The sequence below is a fragment of the Dermacentor albipictus genome, chromosome 3, assembly GCF_038994185.2.
Source record: "Dermacentor albipictus isolate Rhodes 1998 colony chromosome 3, USDA_Dalb.pri_finalv2, whole genome shotgun sequence".
NCBI classification, from domain to species: domain Eukaryota; kingdom Metazoa; phylum Arthropoda; class Arachnida; order Ixodida; family Ixodidae; genus Dermacentor; species Dermacentor albipictus.
In genome coordinates, this window is record NC_091823.1 from 114,065,702 (window position 1) to 114,087,891 (window position 22,190).

Genomic DNA, 22,190 nt, shown 5'->3' on the forward strand with positions numbered 1-22,190 from the left:
TAGGTCACTGCTCAAAGGCCGTAGGCCTTCTGTCGACTTGCGGGTGTCTGCTTCGTACGAATACAGTATGAGAAACATTTCTGCGGAGCAGAATGACACGACATAGTGCAGTCTGTGCACACCTTGACGCTCTTCCCGCGGGCCAGGTCCGAGATGGTCTTCCTGGGTATCTTGCCCGAGCGCGTCTTGGGCAGCGCCGGCACTCGGTTGCACAGGCTGAAGGCGGCCACGGGCCCCACGTCGCTGCGCACCAGTTCGATGACCTCTCGGCGTACCTGCTCCAGCGCCTCCGACTTGTCTGCAGCACAGGGTCAAATCAAGGAGGTTAAAGAAAAACTGCAGGTTTCTTTAAACCTGCAGTTTAAACCTGCTTTAAAACCTGCAGGCTTCCGCAGGTTTTCTCTAACCTTCTTGGGTCAAATAGGCACGCACTTGTCAATGGCGCTCGCGGTGTCGCGCCGAAAATGTTGGCGTTAACGGCGTCATGCATCGTGCATGCTTACAGTTTTCTCACCACGAGTGGCTAGTGATGATGAACAAGTTGAGCGTATCGGAGGTAAGCACGCCGGTTGTAATTTAACGTCTTCGGAATAATCTGCTTCGAAATTGATTACATGATGCGACCGTTGGAAAAGCGTTAAAACACTTTTTAACTAATACGACGCGTGTCGTTTTGGGCAAGGGTGGACTAATCCCAAGTGAGCCAGCGCACTTCTGGACGTAGCCTCCTATCTGCCGAAGCTGAATTAGACGTATGAACATCGTGTCAGAATGAAAACAGCCTATTTTTTTTTTTGCTTTAATTCTTGCCTTTCGTGTTATTTCTTCCCCCGTTTTCGTCGAACTAGCCGAACAGCGAACTATCCTGACGTGCTATTATACAACATGGAAGCGAGAAACTTCCATTTCCCGTGATAACGTCCGCTGGTTTACTCCGGGAAAAGTCCACCTTGCCAGAAACGTAATGCCCCATGGCCCGATGGAGGAGTTTTGCAAGGCTCACGCCATAGAGGAAAAACTAAATCCGTCCTTCGAATCCGTGCACTATAGTCAAGTTCAAAGATGTATGGCTGACTGGCGGATCCAGAGCCATATATTCGTCGTCTGCAGGCTTAGGACAGGTGTGCCGGCAGCTGACGTCACGCAGATTCTTATTCATAAAGCTTCGTGTTTTTGTGTGACGAGGTGGCCGAGTGGTTAAGGCGTTGGACTGCTAATCCAATGGGCTCTGCCCGCGTGGGTTCGAATCCCATCCTCGTCGAACCTATAGTTATCTTTTTATTATTAATTTTTTTTTGCCAAGTTTCAGTGTTCGTTCGAATAGCACGCATAGTGCAGGCGAATAGCTGTGAAACCGTAATCGCTTTGTAAGCGTGTCGTTAAAGTATCTGCATGTAGGCTTCACCGTTGAGTGTTGATCTATGGAAGCTTGCAATGCAGAAGCTCCCTAATTAAATTTCAGAGGGCCGTACACGCCATATGGCGATCGAACCACCGTTACCTTTATTACGTGACGGGTAGCAGCAACATGTGTCCGAATCCTAGCTGGGCTGGCACTCAACGCAGCTACAGTAGTTCTAGGGAGTACATAGGGATCCTGTCGGGGATCGCTCCTAGGTACCTGCTGGGGATCAGGGACTGTCCATCGCCTCAATCGCCCAATGCATGCGGTTAGCTAGACCGCGCCATGGCAGCTGTTTGATGCTATCCCTTAGTTTATGTACCTGTTGATCAAGCAAACGCGACCTAAACGTGCCGAAGGGCGGCTTGTTTCCGCAAAATGTGATTAAAATGACGAGTTTGAGCGCGATGACCTATGAGCGGAAAGCCACGTTGGCCACCCGCAGATATCCCTAGAGATGTAGCGACTTCCTGACAACCTCTGCTGCCTGTGCGTTTGTCTTGCGGGAACGGTTTATTCTCAATAAACTTCGGTTAAAGAAAGAAGCATGAAGCAATGGTAAAAGTGTTGCCTTTGTTTGTTTCTTGCAACAACGCTATTCTCGGGCTACAGACATGGCATATTCTGAATATATCTCGCGGACAGCGCCTGCATGCATGCACAACTAAAAAGTAGAGCGCAATAAAAGCTTGGCGAGCGAGACGCGGGCCCATTCTTTTGTTCTCGCTGTTTCCGGCATCTGGCCTTGCGTGTCCGTCGAACCTCGAACGGGGAAAATACATGGACGTCAAGAGCTGTCTGCTACCATACGAGTCCCCCGCTTCTGCTTCCTCTTTTTCGGTCTAGTCTTCTTTTTTTGCAGACGTTACTTTGGTGAAATAAAATAAAAAACAGCTGTTAAAACGACACTGTATAAGAGGACGCAGCCAGAGATAAATTCGAAGCAGCTGCGACCCAGAACACCTGTCACTGGAAAAACCAACATATGAAGACCGAACTAAAAAAGAGAAAAGAAAGTTGGCGTATGCTGTGTGTGAAGCTTGCGTTGGGCTTCGCTAGGCAAAGACGAAGAAGAGAATCTCGTAAATGTGAAATGTTCGTCGAGACTCCGGTATGCTATAGGTTGAAAATTGTTCCGATTAGCTACGAAACAAACGATAACACTTCAATGTGCTTTGTGTAGATTGGAGGTGATAACGAAGCAAACATGTTATATACGTATTGTGGACGAGGTGATCGTATACCGCTCCTGTTCCTTGCACGTGGCCTCTGTCGTGAACGATTAGTCTATTACATATACCGGGTGTTTCAGCGAACCTTTAAAAAATTGAAAAAAAAAATGTCCTGTGGCAGATATAGCACAATTCTAGTCCATGAGCTGGTCTACTCGAAGAAGCGGACATTACTTGTGCAAAAAAAAAGAAGAAAAATGAAATGTATAACCGGCTAATTGAACAAAATTACTAGTTAAGTTTTTAACTAATTACCGTGGGGCATATGGCAATTTACAAATTCTAGCCGTGCAGTTCGCAAGGTGGATCCACTTGGATCGAATTCTCAGGATGACGCCAGTTTCGAGATATTAATCCCCGAATTTCGCGGGGAAATGCCGTTCCAGTTACTTTTCTGCTTCGATGCACTAAACGACGTTTTGTTAAGTGAGTAAGTGGAACGGCAGTGCATATTTACTGCAAGTTAAACGACGCATATCTCGTAAACGGTGTCATCCACACAATTATATTCAAGTAGATATTATTATTTTTAAGTGGATAGAATGTGTAAATTGCAATGTGTGCCATAAGGTAATTAGTTAAAAACTTAATTGGTAAATTTTTGTTAATTATTCGATTATGCGTTTTTATTTCTTGGCAAGCAATGTCCGCCTCTTCAAGTAGAAAAGCTCATGAACGAAAATTGTGCAGTCTGTCCCAGGTATTTTTTTTTTTAAGTGTTCGCTGAAACACCCTGTATAGTTATGCTACGAAACAGCTGCTACTGAGGTCACAGCTGCCGCAGCATACATCACAAGAAGGGTACTGGAAGGGGTGGGGGCAGCCCCGTGCTTTGATTTTTTTACTTGCACGCTTGATATAGGGCAATCGGCACATAAAACTTGAATTCAAGTTCACCGCCATAGTCATGACACTTTTCTATCAGAAAGGGCAACTGGCACATGCAACTCGAATTCGAATTTGGCACCATACCTCTAACAAGCCGTTGAAAGAATCGAAGCCCCGTGCTTCGATTCTACCTTTGTAACAGTAATGGTCAAACTCGAATTCAAATTTGCCGCCATACACGAGCCCCATTACGACGGGCGCTTCGTTCCCGCGTGTTTCCGGTCGGAAAGCAGTTTCTTCATTTAGATATTGGATTGCGCATCATTTTGACGGAACACACGGAAGAGAAACACACAATGGAGTGCTGAGTGACCCGTCGAAATGTTGCGCTATCCAACATCTAGTACGCTATACCAAAATGCCTAGTTTTAAATCTTAACAAGTGTCTTGATTTAGCAGCTTTATGCACCCAAATTATCCAGAAATGTATATCGTGGTGAAAAAGATACGAATGCCGAAAAAAAGAGAACGGGGAATTTTACGACGAGGATGGGATTCGAACCCACGCGGGCAGAGCCCATTGGATTAGCAGTCCAACGCCTTAACCACTCGGCCACCTCGTCAGACACACAATGGCGTCCTGCCAGGTCTGGCACGAAAGGAGGCCGCAGTGAATAAAAAAAGGAAAAGAAGTGTGTGTGTAGGGGGGGGGGGGGTAATCGTCGGCGAACAAAGGTACCAATGCCGAAAAGAAAGAAAAGAACAGGAATTTGGAGTTTTACGACGAGGATGGGATTCGAACCCACGCGGGCAGAGCCCATTGGATTAGCAGTCCAACGCCTTAACCACTCGGCCACCTCGTCAGACACACAATGGCGTCCTGCCAGGTCTGGCACGAAAGGAGGCCGCAGTGAATAAAAAAAGGAAAAGAAGTGTGTGTGTAGGGGGGGGGGGGGGGGTAATCGTCGGCGAACAAAGATACCAATGCCGAAAAGAAAGAAAAGAACAGGAATTTGGAGTTTTACGACGAGGATGGGATTCGAACCACGCGGGCAGAGCCCATTGGATTAGCAGTCCAACGCCTTAACCACTCGGCCACCTCGTTTTTTTTTTCTTTATTACCGGCTTGGCAAAAGAAGGTACAATGTGAGTATTACATGTCCATAAAAACAACTAGTCAATGCCGGATCAGTGTGGTGTGATAAGAACGATGTAGGCTAGTCACTTTGTCCAAAGCACTTAGCCAATCAGGAGAGTCACTCTGTGCACAGAAAAATTCGCGTATATATAACACACTTTCAATGAAATATTCATGTGCTGGGGCTTGAACAATGCGTTCATGTCTAATATCCATACGCGTTCGCCACACACTGTGCATGCACAAAAGCATTAACAGATCGACAGGCACTCCCTCTGGTTCCGCGCATGGCAGGAAGCGTATTCCGAAAGCACTTAACGGCAATTCCTTTTTAAGGCTACGTTTTAGAATATCCCACAAAAACACTGCGTCATGACAGTCCAAAAAGATATGCTCAATCGTCTCCGGTTTTTTGCATATAAAGCAATTCACAGACCAAGGTACAAAAATGCCTTTGCTTTGCAGCCACGGTTTCACTGGGAGAGTGCCTGTATGTAGTTGAAAAAAGAAAGATTTTACAGAAGCTCTTACCGGCATTCGTTTAACTCTCTTAAGAACATCTCGTTCTGAACCTAAAACAAATACTGTACGATACAACGGTACAGGCAAGAATACATCAACAAGATCTTTGTACAACTTCTTACTAGTAACAACGGCCAGATATTCACTGGAAAATCTTGCTTTTAGTATTCGGAAAGACGCGACCACTTCACGCAAAAAAGCACTTAAAGGCATTGGCCCCGTATACATGGACGACACTACATAATCAGGCAAAGAATCACGCAGTCTAGCTTGAATCATTGTTCTCAGAAAAGCATCCTTTTGATCACGCAAAAAAAGAAACCTGCTTACAATCTGTTTGAGGAACAAATGTGACAACCCCAGCCCCCCATTGAACACTCTATGGAAGAGATTACTACGACTTGTACGTTCCCATGTTGAGGCCCAAATGAACATCGCAAATACTCTATGTAGCTTTTGCACAGACATCCTCGTCAGACATAACGCTTGCATCACATAAAAGATTTTCGCGACCAAAAACAAATTACACACTGTGGCTCTTGCAAACATTGAAAATTTATGCCCTCCCCATTTGCCGGTCTGGGTTTTCATTCGCACAACTTCATTGTCCCAATATTCTTTGCTATCTCGATAATGTTCGAGGGGGACACCTAGGTAGGTTCCTGGAGTTACCGCCCATTGCATGTTACAAAAAGTCTCGGGCTTGTATTGCCAATTCCCATGCCAAAAACCAAGACACTTGTTCCAGTTTATAGCACTTCCACTTGCAGTACAAAATTTTACAGCCTCTTGTACAACTGCTTTAACACTGTCATGGTCCGTACAAAACACTGCTACATCGCCAGCATATGCTAAAACTCGAACTTCAGTTTTATGAAATGTGTAACCCCGAATGTTTGGGCTCTTCAGCAGCGGCAAACAAAAGGGCTCGAGGTAGAGAGCGAAAAGCAGGGAGGATAAAGGGCAGCCTTGTCTCACAGACGACAGCACAGGAATACCATCACTTAACTGCCTATTAATTATCAGCTTCGCTATACAACCATTGTACATCATTTTAACACCTTCTGTAATAACAGTTCCAACATTGATATGGTCTAGGATCAAGAACGGAACTTCGTGTACGACTTTATCGAACGCCTTGTGCAGATCTAATTGCAACATGGCCACGCGCCCATACATTCCGTCACAGCATTCAAGGACAGTTCTAGCAGTGTGAACATTGGTAAAGATTGACCTGCCTTTTATGCCGCATGTCTGATGTGGCCCTACAAGTGACTTAATAACACTTTGAAGGCGCCGAGCTAAAATCTTCATGAATATCTTATAGTCCACGTTTGTTAGACTGATGGGACGGTATGATTCAACAGACTGCAACTTAATCGGATCAGTCGTTTTAGGAATTAGTACTACGTGGGACGCTCGGAAGGATGGAGGACTTGTTTTCGTTTCATAGAATTCGCTAATCAGTCTTTCAAGTGCGACTGCCATTTCTGTTCTAAAGGCTTTATATAGAGATGCACCGAGACCGTCTGGCCCAGGTGACTTGTGTGAACTAAGCTCCAGAATCGCTGATTCAATTTCCTCAGCCGTAATACTGGCTTCTAGAGCGTGCACAAGGTCATCCTCTAATCTCGGCATCAGCGATAGGAATTCTGTTCTGAAGTAGTCAGTGTCCGGAGTATTAAGGCCGAAAATATCTGTGTAATGTTCGACGAATGCCTGTTTAAGTGCCGTAACATTTTGCCTCCCCATCAAACCCTTGGCTTTCACCAGGATTGTTGAAGAGCATGCGCAGGAAAGAAAACCTGTATCGTAAATGCAAAAATAGACCATTTAACCAATCTCTTAAGTTTCGGTACAAGAAGTTTTGCGCCTTACTGACAAATCTACTAAAACAAGCAAAGAAAACTTACTATGAAAATGTAATAAATGAAACCGGGAATGATTCCCGGAAACAATGGCAGATATTTAATGCGTTTCTGAATAAGAATACTACTAGGAATAGAATAACGAAAATACAAGAAAAAGACTGCACACTTACAAACCCTGAAGATATTGCATGCGCATTCAGCAACTTTTTTGGTACTGTGCCTGATATCCCTGGGGGTAATGACACTCACATGCCACGCTTGACACAACAATCATTTTATCTCTTCCCAACTACACCCAGTGAAGTTCGAGCAACAATTATGAATCTTAAAAATTGCAGTCCTGGTTTAGATTCCATATGCTCGTATCATATCAAAGAAATTGTTGACAGCATATGTGAAGCTTGCAGTCACGTTGTCAATTTAATCTTTAAAACTGCCATTTTTCCTAGTGACTTGAAAAAGTCAAAAATAATTCCTGTGCACAAAAAAGGAGACGTCACCTTACTAGCAAACTACAGGCCCATATCCATCTTGCCGTGCTTCAGTAAAGTACTAGAAAAACTTTTAGTACAGCGCCTATCTAATTACTTGGATAAGTTCCAATTATTAACACCAAGACAGTTTGGTTTTCGTGCTGGATATTCTACTAACCTAGCTTTAATCACCCTCACTGACAAGATCAAAGCGGAAATTGATGGGGGCAGATTCGTAGGATCTGTATTTATCGACTACTCGAAAGCATTCGATTCCATTAACCACAACATTCTCTTTACTAAACTCGGCGCATATGGCATAACAGGTCCATCTTTGGAACTACTGCGCAGCTATCTATACGACAGACAGCAACAGGTTTGCATTTCAGGAGTGCTGTCTGACACAAAAATAATTAACACTGGCGTTCCACAGGGGTCCATACTCGGTCCCCTCTTATTTCTAATCTTCATTAATGATTTCCCAAACTGCCTAACTTCTACTGAATGTCTCTTGTACGCGGACGACACCACTATTTACGCCTCACATAACGACATCTTTACGCTAACTGAGCTTTTAAATGATGAACTAAATAATGTCAGTAGTTGGTGTAAAAAAAATAAATTGCTAATTAACCCTCAGAAAACAAAGTTTGTGGTTTTTAGTTCACACAGTAAACCTCGACATAACCTTCTACCACTGTACATAGCTTCTCACCCAATATTTCCATCTAATGAGTGCTCATTTTTAGGTGTTCAATTAGACTCCTTTCTAAAATTTAATTTGCATGTCAACTTCATAAAAAAGAAAGCTGCCTATGGAATCAGAGTGCTTTTAAAGGCCAGACAGTACTTTCAAAAGCACACTCTCCTGACACTGTATTATGCCTTCATTTATAGCCACTTAAATTACTGCATCAGTTCTTGGGGTCTTACATATCGCTGTCATATAGCTCCCTTGCAGCACATCCAAAATAACGCTGTCCGTATCATCGCTTCAGCTCCTTATAACGCTCATGTTACCCCCATCTTCACTGAGTTACGTATCCTGACAATAAATAAAATTATCTGGTACAACCACAGCATCGTTATTTACCGCCTTCTTCATAACCCACAATTACATTATGTCATTGGCAGGAATAGTCTTGCTAATCCTAACACTACCAGGTTCTCTTTACAAAATAACCTTTTACTTCCAAAATCGCGCAGCAACTATGGCAAACTAACTGTTGGTTTTGCTAGTGTGAAAATGTGGAATAATTTACCTACTCACGTGAAATCCTCACCTACATTATCATCATACCAACGTTCACTGAGAGCTTATATTAATACCCTGTAAACTGTATCTATTCTTTGAAGCATGTTTATGTTGCTTATTGATGTATTTATTTTTTGTTCTGATGTGTTGCCATAGGTTATACTACTTTAACACTGTAGAAATTGTGTAATTCATTCTTTGTTTGTAACCGCAACTGACGCCTTTTTATTTATATATTATTATGTAACTAAGAACAAGAGGTCCCGCTGCAGTTTATAACTGTGGGACCTCTTTCTGTATAACTTCTACTGCATATATGTACCACCTATGAATGAAGCAATAAAAAAACTTGAAAAAACTTGAAACTTGATTATTTCTCTTCGATTTGTGATTTCGTTTTGATAGCATATTTCCGTTATCTCTTTCGACAAAGCGTGCCTTTTTTCATCACTGAGCGCGCGTTTGGTAGGCGCCTCTCCGGACCACAGTTTCTCGTTACGCGCCCTTATCACTGCGCCACGGTACATTTCTTCGTCTATTGCCTCGAGCTTAGCTTTAGTCTCTTTAATTTCCTTTGTGAACAATCCCGGCTCGTAGCACTCCGTACTTAGCATAAAATCTAGGGCACTCTGCAGCTCTTTAACTCGTTGTTTTTCTTTTCGCCGGAGTGCACATGATCTATCAATAGCGGCTATTTTAATATCACATTTGAACTGCTCCCATACTTGCGTAAAACTTCCGGAGTTACTTCGCAGCATGTTCGCTATATAATCCTTGACTTTAGTCACGTACTCTTCATCTTCCAGTAATTTATCATTAAACTTCCACAAGTCCCAATTAAATTTCGCAGCTATTCTCTTCGTACCGATTGTAACCATGACTAGGCAGTGATCACTAAAAGAGACATAGATCGTCTGGTAGTCAGAACATAACAGCGAACATTCGACAGGAATATATATACGGTCCAATCTAGCATGACTGCCTCCCTGAAAGTGAGTGTACATTGCCTGGCCTTCATGCGTCGATATCAAGCCTACATCTTCAAGGTCGTGCTCACCTACAATTTCGGAAAGTAACTCGGCGCTCCGATCTCGAAAGGAACGGTTTGTTGTCCTATCCTCTGGTCTACAGACGCAATTGAAATCACCAAGCAAGATCACCCGCCTTTCAGTAAGCAGCACAGGCTTCACCTGTCGGAAGAAACTCTCCCTTTCAGCAATTGCATTCGGAGCGTATACACACACAGCTCTCCAAGCCACTCCATCCGATTCAAAATCACACATTACAAGGCGCCCACTTTCACTCGAGAACACAGTATCAACAGCCCCAATACCATTTCTTAAAAAAATAACACATCCACCCGCTCTTCCAACAGCATTACATACGCAAACGCTGTATCTGCTACGATAGACCGCTACCATTCTGTCTGTTTGTTCTTCGTCTTCAATTTTAGTTTCCTGAACCGCGAGCAAATCTCTTTCGTTTTCTAGCAGAAGGCGGTTCAGTTGCAGTTGCCTTCTACGCGCCGACAGGCCCCTTACATTAAGCGTAGCAACACGTAGGCTGGACGTGAGGTTGGTAGCCATCTAAGGAAAAGGGAGACGCCGATCAGTCTACTCACACATCAAACAGGGTGAAACCATATCAATTAAGGCGTTTGAGCTTAGTACTGACCCGATCAAAGACCGGGCTTCAACCGTTGTGGCAAAAGAAGCCTCCGCTAAGGCGGAGGGAGTGCAGACGCAGTACTGCGTTCCGGTGGCAATTTCGGTTTGGGCTTGAACGGTCCGCGGCGCGTTGAAGGTGCCTTCGGCGGAGGCTCCTCGCCGCGTTCACCGACCAATCTCGGTTCCTGAATATCCGAACGCCGAGGTGGAGCCGAGCGGAGTGGTTGGCTCTGCATGGAGCTCCGTGATTTTCTATCTTTTGACCAGTTTTTCCTACGATGTGCTGAATTTCGTGTGCAATACGTGATTCGGGTACATCTAAGGACTCTGTACACACCAGCGTTAGCGGTGAGCCCTTCGTATTTTCGTAAACAACGGCCAGGACGTGCCCGCCACACGTGTTGTTACGAACTTCCAACCGGTGCCACCAGTGTTACGGACTTCCAACCGGTGCCACCAGTATTACGACATCCAACCGGTGCCGCCAGTGTTCCGAACTTGCACCGCTGCACCACGATTACGGCTTTGTGGTCCCGTAGCGCTCTTCACCCGTTTCGTGACAGAGCGTTGGTAGCGAAGACTCCGAGCCTGGCGTCGATGAGAATAACAAAAGGGACTTTATACATTATATACAGGTTATCATACAGGACATGAACGGATCGGCACTGGGGCCGAGAGCTCACACAAACGCGACTGTTCTCGCACGACGGCGTCCGGCGAAAACGCGTGACACATCTCACCCCAGTCGGGAGCGACCCTCTCTCCAGGTGGGGTCGGCAGATCCTGTTTTCGAGCGCCGTGTCGCTGCTTTTATAATCCCCGAGGCCCATTGTCACTCAAACGGCCCAATACAAAGTCAGCACACGACGGTCGTCCGAAGGGTCCAACCAGCGACCGCGCTGGCCACTCGGTTCAAAGTTCGCGCGCGCGGTGACCTCCCGGCAAGGGAGGTGCGGCGCCGGGCCGTCGGGCACACGCGGACACGTCAAAACACGCTGCTCCGCCGAGGCTTCTCCCGCACGAAGGCGCAGCATCTTGACTGGTGAAGGGAGAATTATGGCGCTCGCAGGATAGATTCTGCATCTTGCAGATTCGGGATCCGGGCTTGTGGTAATGGCACAACAGCATCCCCGCCCTCAGATAAGGCGCCGGGAAGACGAGCTACCTCCACGTGGCTCGGATGCCAGGCGCGCACGTTCGTCAGGCTCGTCCAAGTTCACGTCCAGTGTCGGGACGCCAGGTAACCTCACGTGCCCAGGTCCGACTCGCCAGGACAGGAGCTCTGCTCACCACGTCGTCGCCAAGGCACCTTGACCAGCTCCGCTCGGGTCGTTCCTAAGACCTTGCTTCTCGCCACTGGTCCCGCTTGGTCGTTCTGCAGCTTGCAAAACCGACCGGCAAAAGGCAACACCCAACACGAACAAGTGCCCTCTGTCTCCCGTCAAACACCAGACAAGGCCATAATTCAAATCAACCTAACTAAATTGTTTTCCCCTTTTTTCTCCCGCTGCAACAAGAGGCAGGTGTACGATCTAGTACACAAGGCTGAAACAACCAGTTTTCAAATTAACAACTCAACAAAATAGAAACAATTATTAATCAGCAATAATAATTACAAATAGAATGGTCCCCTTGAAATCGCTTGGACCGAAAACATACTTCTGAGGAAGCAAATGAGGTCATTCATTTTTCCCGGCGATATTTTCGCGGAATCCGAAGCTGCTTATATTTGCGACCCTGCTTATCCGTGTAGCGGCGGTACAATAAGCCAGATTCCTTGCCAAATGAAACCTCCTTTTTTTTCACTCCCCGTTTGACGCTCTTCCTCAGATCGGCTAGTGAACAATCTTCCTGTTGTTCGCGAATCCGAGTTTCCCTTTCAACTGCAGCCTGCTCCTGCCAGCTGGCGGAAACCGGAGCGAGTGTGGAGCCCGCGTCGCCTAATTGCGGCGTCGCGTCTCTATCGCGGCTAGCACTGCACGCGTCACTCCCACTCACCTCCAGGACCCGCTCGTCTAGGCCAGCCTCCGAGCTCTGCCTCTCCCGTGACTGCTCGCCACTCAAGTTACCGTGATCGGTCCGTGTGCCGCACCGCCTTTCGCTCACCGACGCTAAGTCAAGTTCCCTCGACAGCGGGCGCGCTTTGGATCGCGTGGGGGCCATGTACGCCACGTCGGCAAAGAATGATTTGCCCTGATCCCTCAGCAGCTGCTCCGAGCTATTGGAGAAGAGGTAGGAAAATTGCTCCGGGAGGGCGGCTGACACAGCGGCTTCGGTGTTAAGTTTCCCAAACTCTCCTTCAATGATAACCGTTGCGATCGGTAAACAGACACTCTCCTTCTCGGCCACTTGCCGTATCCTAACGCACTCTCCCGTAAAATCACTCGAGGAGACGAAAGATGGGTGAACAACGTCCATAGTTGCTGCAGAGTCCCGCAGTGCTCGGCACTTCTTGCCGTTTACCTTAATTTCCTGCACATAGGGCTCCAATAGACGTATGTTTTTGCGAGTTTCCTGTATCGTTGCAAAAGCAATTCTCTCTGGGCAGCTTGCAGCGGTGTGCCCTTGCTTTTTGCAATTGTAGCAGGTTAACGGTTTCCGTTTTTCAAAAGAACGCGTCATTTCGTTTCGCTGTTTCGGACCATCGTCATCATTCTGAGATGCATTCTGTCCTTCCCTTACAGTTTCTTTGGTAAGGGATTCGTCGTCCCGAAACTCGCGACGCGTGATTTGCTTCCGTTCGTCGGGCTTCCCGGAAAACCAATCTCTCCTATCAGCTTTTTCTACGCGCACTGCCTTGCTGTGCAAGCTGCGGCGTGTGTAATACTCTTCCGCTAACTCTGCTGCCTTGTTTAGCTTAACCTCTTTTAGCCTATCTTGCAGCCAGAGCCGGACATCCTCATCAATGCAACGGTAGAACTGCTCCAACGCGATGCATTCGACAATTTTGTCGCGGTCGTCGTAAACCTCTTCGCCCTTCAGCCATTCCACCAAGTCGGCTTTTAGACGAAACGCGAAGTCAACATTCGACTCCTTACCCTTTTTTGCATACCGGAACCTCTGCCGGAAAGCTTCGGGCGACAATTTGTACTTCCGCAGTAGCGCTTCCTTCACATCACTGTAGCTCTCAAACGCCTCTTTCGATAAGCAAGTTATTACGTCTGATGCCTCCCCAGGAAGCAACGCTAACAGATTCTGTGCCCAAAGGGATCGCTCAATGCTATTCCGTTCACACACATGCTCAAATTTCACGAGGTATTTGGCCATATCCTCTCCGACGACAAAGGGTGGAAGTTGATCGCGTATTCTGGGAACATTAGAAGTGAGACTAGGCGCTGGCGAGCTATTTCGGGTCTCCAACTCTTTCATTTTAAGCTCGTGCTCACGAATCTCTGTCCTTTCCTCCATGCAACGTTCCTTCTCCCTCTTTTCCTCCTCGCGACGTTGCTGTTCTCTCCTTTCCTGCTCGCAACGTTCCTTCTCCCTTTCCTCCCTTTCCCGACGTTCATTGATATCCGCCCAGGCCTCTGCGGCTTCCTCAGCCGTTACGTCCCCAGTCCTCATGACCTCAAGGATCGCATTCTTTCTTTTGGTTGAGCCCAACTCAATGCCCAACTCCTCACAAATTTCGAGAAGTTCCTTCACCTTGTACTTCTCCATCGTTCACACTGTCCTCCTGCTGTTTACCCTTTTTGAATATACCTGCCGAACGCTACTATAATGCTACTAGTAAGACATATGCAAGTATTTCACACACTGCCCTGTTTACCCCCTCAGCATCCCCTGGTTTCCAAAACACTCTTACTAGGCTTGAAACACACAAGGTTATCACAATGCAACACCAAATCCTTCCCTAAGCTACTATAACCTGTGTCAGAGAAAGTCTGGTGTTTGAGGTAAACTTCAGGCACTCACCGCGCCGAGGTAGCTGATGCCGGTCAATCCCACCGCTGCCACCAGTGTTACGAACTTCCAACCGGTGCCACCAGTGTTACGGACTTCCAACCGGTGCCACCAGTATTACGACATCCAACCGGTGCCGCCAGTGTTCCGAACTTGCACCGCTGCACCACGATTACGGCTTTGTGGTCCCGTAGCGCTCTTCACCCGTTTCGTGACAGAGCGTTGGTAGCGAAGACTCCGAGCCTGGCGTCGATGAGAATAACAAAAGGGACTTTATACATTATATACAGGTTATCATACAGGACATGAACGGATCGGCACTGGGGCCGAGAGCTCACACAAACGCGACTGTTCTCGCACGACGGCGTCCGGCGAAAACGCGTGACACATCTCACCCCAGTCGGGAGCGACCCTCTCTCCAGGTGGGGTCGGCAGATCCTGTTTTCGAGCGCCGTGTCGCTGCTTTTATAATCCCCGAGGCCCATTGTCACTCAAACGGCCCAATACAAAGTCAGCACACGACGGTCGTCCGAAGGGTCCAACCAGCGACCGCGCTGGCCACTCGGTTCAAAGTTCGCGCGCGCGGTGACCTCCCGGCAAGGGAGGTGCGGCGCCGGGCCGTCGGGCACACGCGGACACGTCAAAACACGCTGCTCCGCCGAGGCTTCTCCCGCACGAAGGCGCAGCATCTTGACTGGTGAAGGGAGAATTATGGCGCTCGCAGGATAGATTCTGCATCTTGCAGATTCGGGATCCGGGCTTGTGGTAATGGCACAACAGTGTGCAGATTGCTAACACTAACGCCGACTACGGCGGCGGTGGCTGCTGCGCGGGAGACGCCGCGCGCGCTGCCGCAACAGATGGAGACGCCGGCTGCGTCCGCAGCTGCGACGCCCACGGGGGCGACGAACGCTACGACGAGCACGCCTAAACCAAACTACATTGAAGCTTCAAGCTCGCACGAACCACTAAAAGTACGAGCGACGCTCTCGGACCAGGACCGGGAACAAATGGAGTACCAAGACACCGACGAAGGGGATAGTATCATCCTACAAGACACCGATATGCCCGTCACACGCGTCGGGCAGGAGGAGGACACAGGAGACTGGCAAACGGTGTTAACTGTTCGCCAGAAGAAGGCTCTCGCAAGAGTTGGAAGAAAAACCATGGGAGCAGGAGGTGCCCACGACTCGTCGAGCCAGCACCTCGGACCAGCCAAGAAGCCGCCGATGAAGAAAAAGCCACGAGTCAACAGACTACCTCCGTTACCAAAGGAAGACTTCAAAATAATAGTCCGACCACATCAAGGGCTACCAATTAAAGACTTGACGGCTCCGCAGATTTCCGAAGCGGTCATCATGGCCACACAAAGGAAGGTGAGAGGGGAACACTTCCTTTTACGGCTAAAGCCAGGATCAAACATCTTTATCATATCTACCCCCATACAAGAGGTAGCAGATATAGTCAGGAAGATAACGACGCTCGTTATCAACGGCAAACAACACGCAGTGAACGCTTACGTGACGGCCGGAGAAGACACAAAGAAAGGTGTAGTGCACGGATTTGCACCGCACACGAGTCCGGAAACACTCCAAGCCAACCTGCGCATCAGAACCCAAGGAGTGGAGATACTACGAGCGCGCATGCTTGGGGAAACAAAGACAGCGGTCATTACTTTCTATGGCCCCATGATACCACGCTTTGTCTACTACATGGGAGGAGAAATACCCTGTTACCCATTCAAGAACACCGTACAATTCTGCAACGCCTGCATGCAAACAGGCCACAGAACGGACGTGTGCCCTCAGCCCCATACCTCAGTATGCAGCAAATGTGGCACTAAGGAGCCACAGCCAGAGCACGAATGTAAACCCACCTGCTCCACTTGTGGAGAGGAGCATCTTGCCGGTTCGAAGGACTGCAAGAAACGGTACAAACAGCCACGGCAGAACAACAAAACGCATAGGAAGTCTTCCTCCAGACTACTCAAAACTCCGATCAAGGAGTCTGTACCAAGGCCACGGTGGTACGACACAGATGAAACGGACGACGACGGATGGCCACCATTAAAGCGACAAGAAGACCTACCAGCGGCGTCGCCACGACGACAGCGATCCCGATCAAGAGAGCGACGAAGGCGACATAAGGACTCTGACTCTTCAGACCACCCCACTTCCCACCGCCAGCCCATTCTTACAGGGTCCAGGCAAAGATCTCCCACTCCAACAAGGAAGAAGGAACCCACCGACAACAAGGTGAGCTGGGCGGGGATGGTTCGTACCACGGCTCCCATAACATCAAACCCAGAATACCAAAAAATTGTATTAGAAAATAGGCAACTCAAGCGAAGCTTAGAAGAACTGAGGCTGGAGATCGCCGCACTTAAAAGCCAACTCATAGCTAAGGCGGAACAAGCAAAACCCACACATGTGGCACAACAAGAACACACGAAAGTGACACCCACTAAGGACAAAACACTACAACTCCTAGTGCAGCAGATGCAAAGCATCCAAAACTTCCAAGAACAACTATACGCTGATTTACAGGGACTTAAAGGATACGTGGAAGAAACGCTAGCCCGACAAAGACCACTGCGTAAAAGAGCGAATAGCAACCCCAGCGCACCGTCGGCTAGAAAAGCCAAGAATGGCATAATCTCGGACTCGACGGACGTCGAAAGCGTGATCAACAATGGCCAGTAAAACACCCAGAATCGTAGACACCGCTGAGATATGGCATTGGAACTGCCGCTCTTTCCAAAGAAGAGCGGCAGCGCTACAGACTTTCATCGATTCGGCCATCAGCAAACCTGATATTATATGCCTCCAAGAAGTAGGAAAGGGTACAGTCAAGCTAAGGGATTACTACACAGTTACGAATCAGCAGTACCCGCGGGTTGCTACATTAGTGCATAAAGGAATAGCGGTGAGCTCACACTATGTCGCTCAATGCGCAACCGAGCACCAAATCATTGAAATACACACATCGAAGAAAGGGAGAGCAAAGACCTTTATTTGTAACGTATACAGTCCTCCCAAAGAACGTCGACCGGACTTTGCGGCAATTATAGAATACGCATTAGGCCACCTGAAAGGAAAAGACAAATTTGTACTCCTAGGCGACTTCAACGCTCCCCACACCCATTGGGGATACCGACGAGATACCCCCAAAATCTAGAACTAGTAACTCTCCCACTAACACCCACTAGATTAGGAAATAGCGTGTGCGGGGACACCTACCCCGACCTAACCTTCACGCTAAACATAGCGGATGGGCAATGGAGAAATTTAGACGAAAATCTGGGAAGTGACCACTATATTATTAGTTATTCAATGACCACACCCCGGCTCAAACTTCCACCAAAGCAGGCTTGAATCACAAACTGGACGGCATACAGAAAATATCCAATGTCCACAACACCCCCCAACACAGCTGAGGACTGGGCAAAGGAACTCAAAGTCGCGCACGAAGCCACAACACGAAACATATCCATTAACGCGAAAACACCTGCAGTAGACCCACATCTGCTGCACCTGTGGGAGGGCCGGCGTAGCTTAACCAAGCGCTGGAAAACTCAAAGACTGAACAGAAAACTTAGGGCAAGAATAGCAACGCTAACAGAACAAGCAAATGAGTATGCCAGAGAGCTGCAAGCGGAAAATTGGCTCCAATTTTGTGATTCACTGAGAGGGACGCTATCCACCGCTAAGACATGGGCTATCTTACGTAGCATGATAGACCCGGACTCTACAAAGACGGCAACAGCGAGAACGATACGCACCCTAGTAGGTGAATACAAAGGTGACACCGATAAACTGATCCAAGCGCTCAGGGAGAAATACATTAACACAGGGGGCGATAGTGTCGAATCTCTCAGCTACAAAGGGCTGGCAAACAAACCTCTAGATGAGCCCGTTACGGTTGCCGAATTGTATGCAGCGGCGCAGGACATCAGACGAAACACAGCACCCGGAGCGGACGGCGTCACCAATGCAATGCTGCGCAACCTCAGCAATGAGCAACTCGGACGACTAGTCGACTACTTCAACAAGGGCATATGGGAAACTGGTACCATTCCACAGCAGTGGAAGGAAGCCACCATAGTCCTAATCCCTAAACCGGGAAAACAGAAAACTATTCAGAACTTGAGACCAATATCACTAACGTCATGTCTCGGGAAGCTGTTTGAAAAAGTGATACTCACCAGGTTAACTGATTATATCGAAAGTCACAACCTCCTATCGGTGTACATGTATGGTTTCCGCAAACATCTGTCAACACAGGATGTTTTCCTTAGGCTAAGAGACGAAGTAATAAACAACGTGGCGACTGGTGAAGAAAACATAGTGGTGGCGTTGGACCTAAAGAGCGCATTCGACACTATGTCGCATAAGCTCATCATGGAGGAACTAGAAAAAATGGGATGCGGCAAGAGAATTTTTGACTACGTGAAATCCTTCTTAACTGGTAGGACTGCCACGATAGGTTTAGAAGATATGCGATCACCCAAGCTCAATCTCCCCAACAAAGGAACTCCACAGGGAGCTATACTCTCACCATTATTGTTTAACATTGGCATGAACAATTTGGCAAGAAGGTTGCATCAAATCCAAGATCTCAAATTCGCGCTCTATGCGGATGATATCACCTTATGGATGCACAAGGGATCGTTAGGCCACAAAGAAAGCACCCTACAAGAAGCCATCAACACCGTTCAAAACTTCGTGGCAGAACACGGCATGGCCTGTGCACCAGAAAAGTCGGAATGGGTCAGAGTCCATGGACGAAATTACCGTAACAGGCCAAACCTACACCTCCAACTAGAGAACCGAATGCTTCCAGAAAAGTCCAAGGTTCGTGTGTTGGGCCTCTGGATCCAAAGCAACAGGCGAGCGGATCACACTATCGCGACCCTGAAAGCGACAACGAAGCAAATAGCAAGACTAATAGGACGAATCACAAAGAAAGGGAGAGGCCTATGCGAAAACGAAACGATACGACTCGTTCAAGCTTTTGTCATCAGCCGGATAACATATGCTCTTCCCTATCAGAACTTAAATCGCACAGAAATCAAGATGGTGGACCAGATCATACGGTGCGCGTACAAGGTGGCGCTAGGATTACCGGTGAACACCGCAAATGAAAGACTACACGACACAGGAGTTTACAACACCTTTGAAGAGCTCAAGGCAGCGGTTATGATAAATCAGACAGAGCGCCTGTGTCTCACACAAGCCGGACAACAACTACTGACTGAACTAAGATATTCGGTGAAACCGCAATATTGCAGTGACCAAATCCATCAGATACCAGGCCCCATCAGGAAGCAAATACAAGCCACACCGATACCAAAGAACATGAATCCCAAATACCACAAAGGCCGAAGACAAGCCAGAGCCAAGCAACTCATCAAAAGCTTTGGAAATAATCAAGAAGTGCAATACACGGACGCCGCTCGGACTGCTAGAGGACACGTCATTGTAGCAGTTCGCAACACCCAGCGGAAAAGAGCCGAAATAACGGCCTCAATAAATACAACATGCACAGCCACTGCTGAAGCTTCAGCAATCGCGATGGCAATCAAACACAGCGACAGCACCGGGCACTCGGCACTGGTTATCTCCGACTCTCAAGCAGCATGCAGAATGTACGTGCAAGGCAGATTGCCACGAATCGCGCTGAGAATTTTAGGCGACGCGCTCCACGAAGAGCATTCAATCATATGGTGTCCAGGACACGAGGGCATCCCAGGCAATGAGAGGGCACACTCCCTAGCTCGAGAACTCACAAACCGAGCGGGGAACCACAGCCCTTTCCAAGACTGTCCACTTACAGCCCGAGACATCCTCGAACACCAACGTCGCACGAGAGAGCGCCTTGCCCCCCCGCATCGGCAACTGGGGGTACAAGAAGCCCGCGCATACAGACGAATACAGACGCACACCTATCCCCACTTGGGAAGAGCACACCACATAAATCCCACACTACATGCCAGCGCTTGTCCATGGTGCGGTGCATGGCCGTCGCTGCCACATGTGACGTGGGAATGTACAGAAAGACCACGAGAAGCGAACTCGCCTGAGATGCTTGCCTACAATAGGGAGCCGTGGGAGATCCTCCTCGCCCGGCCGGGGCTGGGGGCCCAAAGGGGCCTCTTGGACCAGGCGGAGAGAGTAGCCAGGATCACTGGTGTCCTGGAATAGGGACCCACCCAACCGCTTCCCTCCCACCCTACCCTTTTCCTTACTCCCCTCTTCCCTCTCAATAATTAATAAAGTTTTTCCACCACCACCAATATCCGAATCCTCGTGAGCCCGCTTCACTGGTACACTTGACGCGGCAGGCATCTCGGTATCGGCGACTTCCTGGATGTCGTCCTGCTGCCCAGTCGTAACCAGGCTTACAGCAGTCACGCTATCCGCTTTTTCCGGATGGAACGCTGGCTTTGATGCGACGGCCGGCTGGGTTTGGTCCTTACCGGCTTGGCTGGTATCTGCACGGGGTGCGGGTGCGGTTTCCTTGGATGTTGACTCCTTGGTGGCATCATCTCCCTCACTTCCGTGGGTTGCTTCAACCGCGTCTGCTTCATCCATGAGGTGTTCGGCCATTTCATCACTTCGTGCCTGGCCCGTAACATTAGCGTAGCTACGCACGCACTGGCTCTCATCGTGGCCGAAACGCCGGCATAGCCCGCAGCGTGGCACCCGACACTCACGGCGTATATGTCCTTTTCCACGGCACCGAAGGCAGAGCGGAGCCCTACCAGGAACATGGACGAGGGCAACGTCCTCACCAACACGCAACTGATGGGGCAAGTCCTCGATGGTAACACCCACCTTCAGTTTCAGTGTAACCGACCGTGTTGTTGAAGCCTTGTCGACGCAGCCTTTAACCCTCCATTTATCGCGGGTTATTTCAGTCACTTTTCCGAACGCTGCTAATGCCACTCGCACGTCGTCGTCTTGCACACCGTGGAGCAGCCAAAACAGCTTCAGCCTGACACCTCGGTTGGTCGGGTCAATAACCACGCAGCGGTGGTCTTTCACATTGAAAGCTTCAGCCTGCAGAATCTTTGCCTTCGCTCCTTCGCTGTTGAAAGTAACGGCCCACAGGTGGTTCATCTGATATGCCCTGTTAGATATGGAGCTGGTTCCTGAGGCTACTTCGAGTTCCCCAAACCGCTTCGAGTGGCAGCACAGCTAATTGAGGAATGCGGAAGCAGGAAAGCGCATTCCAGAGAAGCGGCCGAGCAAACAAGTTTAAGGCAACAAGTTCGTGCGTCGCCGGGATTAGAAGGGGGCCTGGGACAATGGAGCGCAATCGACCCCCTTCGTCTTTGAAGAAGGCATTTGCCACCACTGCGGAGCCGAGTCACCGGGAGCAGGTGGGCATCCGACAATGAAGCAGGTGCACGGGCGCCCCCCCCCGCTCCTTCTCCAGCCTACAAGTGGATTGCCAGTCTGCGAGGCAAGACAGCAGAGAGCCCCGCCAGGTGTGACCCCGCTCCTTCTCCAGCCTACAAGTGGATTGCCAGTCTGCGAGGCAAGACAGCAGAGAGCCCCGCCAGGTGTGACACCACGACACGGGCGCCTACCATTGGCTGCAAGTGGCGTCATCGGAGTGGACTCTCCCATTGGTCAAACATGACGTGACTTGCAGTGCTCGAAGGGCTTATAAGAAGCCTTCCAGAGAGACCTGAAATTCTGGGACATGCCCTGTTTCCCTGTTTCACCTCTCTCGAACCTCTTGCCGCGGGCCGCAGCGTCCGAGTTGCTGCCGGCCCGTAATGACTGTACTAATGTTACTGGACGCTCACCGTCCCTGTACATAATGTAGAATAAATCCCTCCCAAGTTTGGGGTTTTCATCGCGACGTCCCGTCCTTCAACCCCTACATCTG

The 22,190-nt window shown here is 48.6% G+C and overlaps 2 protein-coding genes and 4 non-coding genes across 6 annotated transcripts in view; 1 reads left to right on the top strand and 5 right to left on the bottom strand.

Annotated features, from left to right (window-relative positions):
* Positions 1-22,190, bottom strand: part of LOC135916895 (acyl-CoA synthetase short-chain family member 3, mitochondrial) — a 61,222-nt gene that overhangs the window by 3,532 nt on the left and 35,500 nt on the right. Inside the window, exon 15 of the mRNA XM_065450338.1 lies at positions 123-298. Within this exon, the coding sequence (XP_065306410.1) occupies positions 123-298 (176 nt within the window). The remainder of the gene's footprint in view (positions 1-122; positions 299-22,190) is intronic.
* TRNAS-GCU (transfer RNA serine (anticodon GCU)) lies at positions 1,180-1,261 on the top strand. Its single transcript has one exon. It is a non-coding gene; the product is annotated as a tRNA-Ser (tRNA).
* Positions 4,004-4,085, bottom strand: TRNAS-GCU (transfer RNA serine (anticodon GCU)). Its single transcript has one exon. It is a non-coding gene; the product is annotated as a tRNA-Ser (tRNA).
* On the bottom strand, positions 4,244-4,325 carry TRNAS-GCU (transfer RNA serine (anticodon GCU)). Its single transcript has one exon. It is a non-coding gene; the product is annotated as a tRNA-Ser (tRNA).
* TRNAS-GCU (transfer RNA serine (anticodon GCU)) lies at positions 4,487-4,567 on the bottom strand. The gene has a single exon. It is a non-coding gene; the product is annotated as a tRNA-Ser (tRNA).
* Positions 18,398-21,412, bottom strand: LOC135916893 (uncharacterized). Its single transcript, XM_065450335.2, has 2 exons — positions 20,370-21,412; positions 18,398-18,404 (listed from the first exon to the last, which is right to left on the bottom strand). Exons 1-2 carry the CDS (start codon positions 21,410-21,412, stop codon positions 18,398-18,400), a joined length of 1,050 nt encoding a protein of 349 aa, XP_065306407.2.

Bases quoted from the DNA above. Each gene is read 5' to 3' on its own strand.
- LOC135916893 (XM_065450335.2), bottom strand. From the start codon at position 21,412: ATGAACCACCTGTGGGCCGTTACTTTCAACAGCGAAGGAGCGAAGGCA.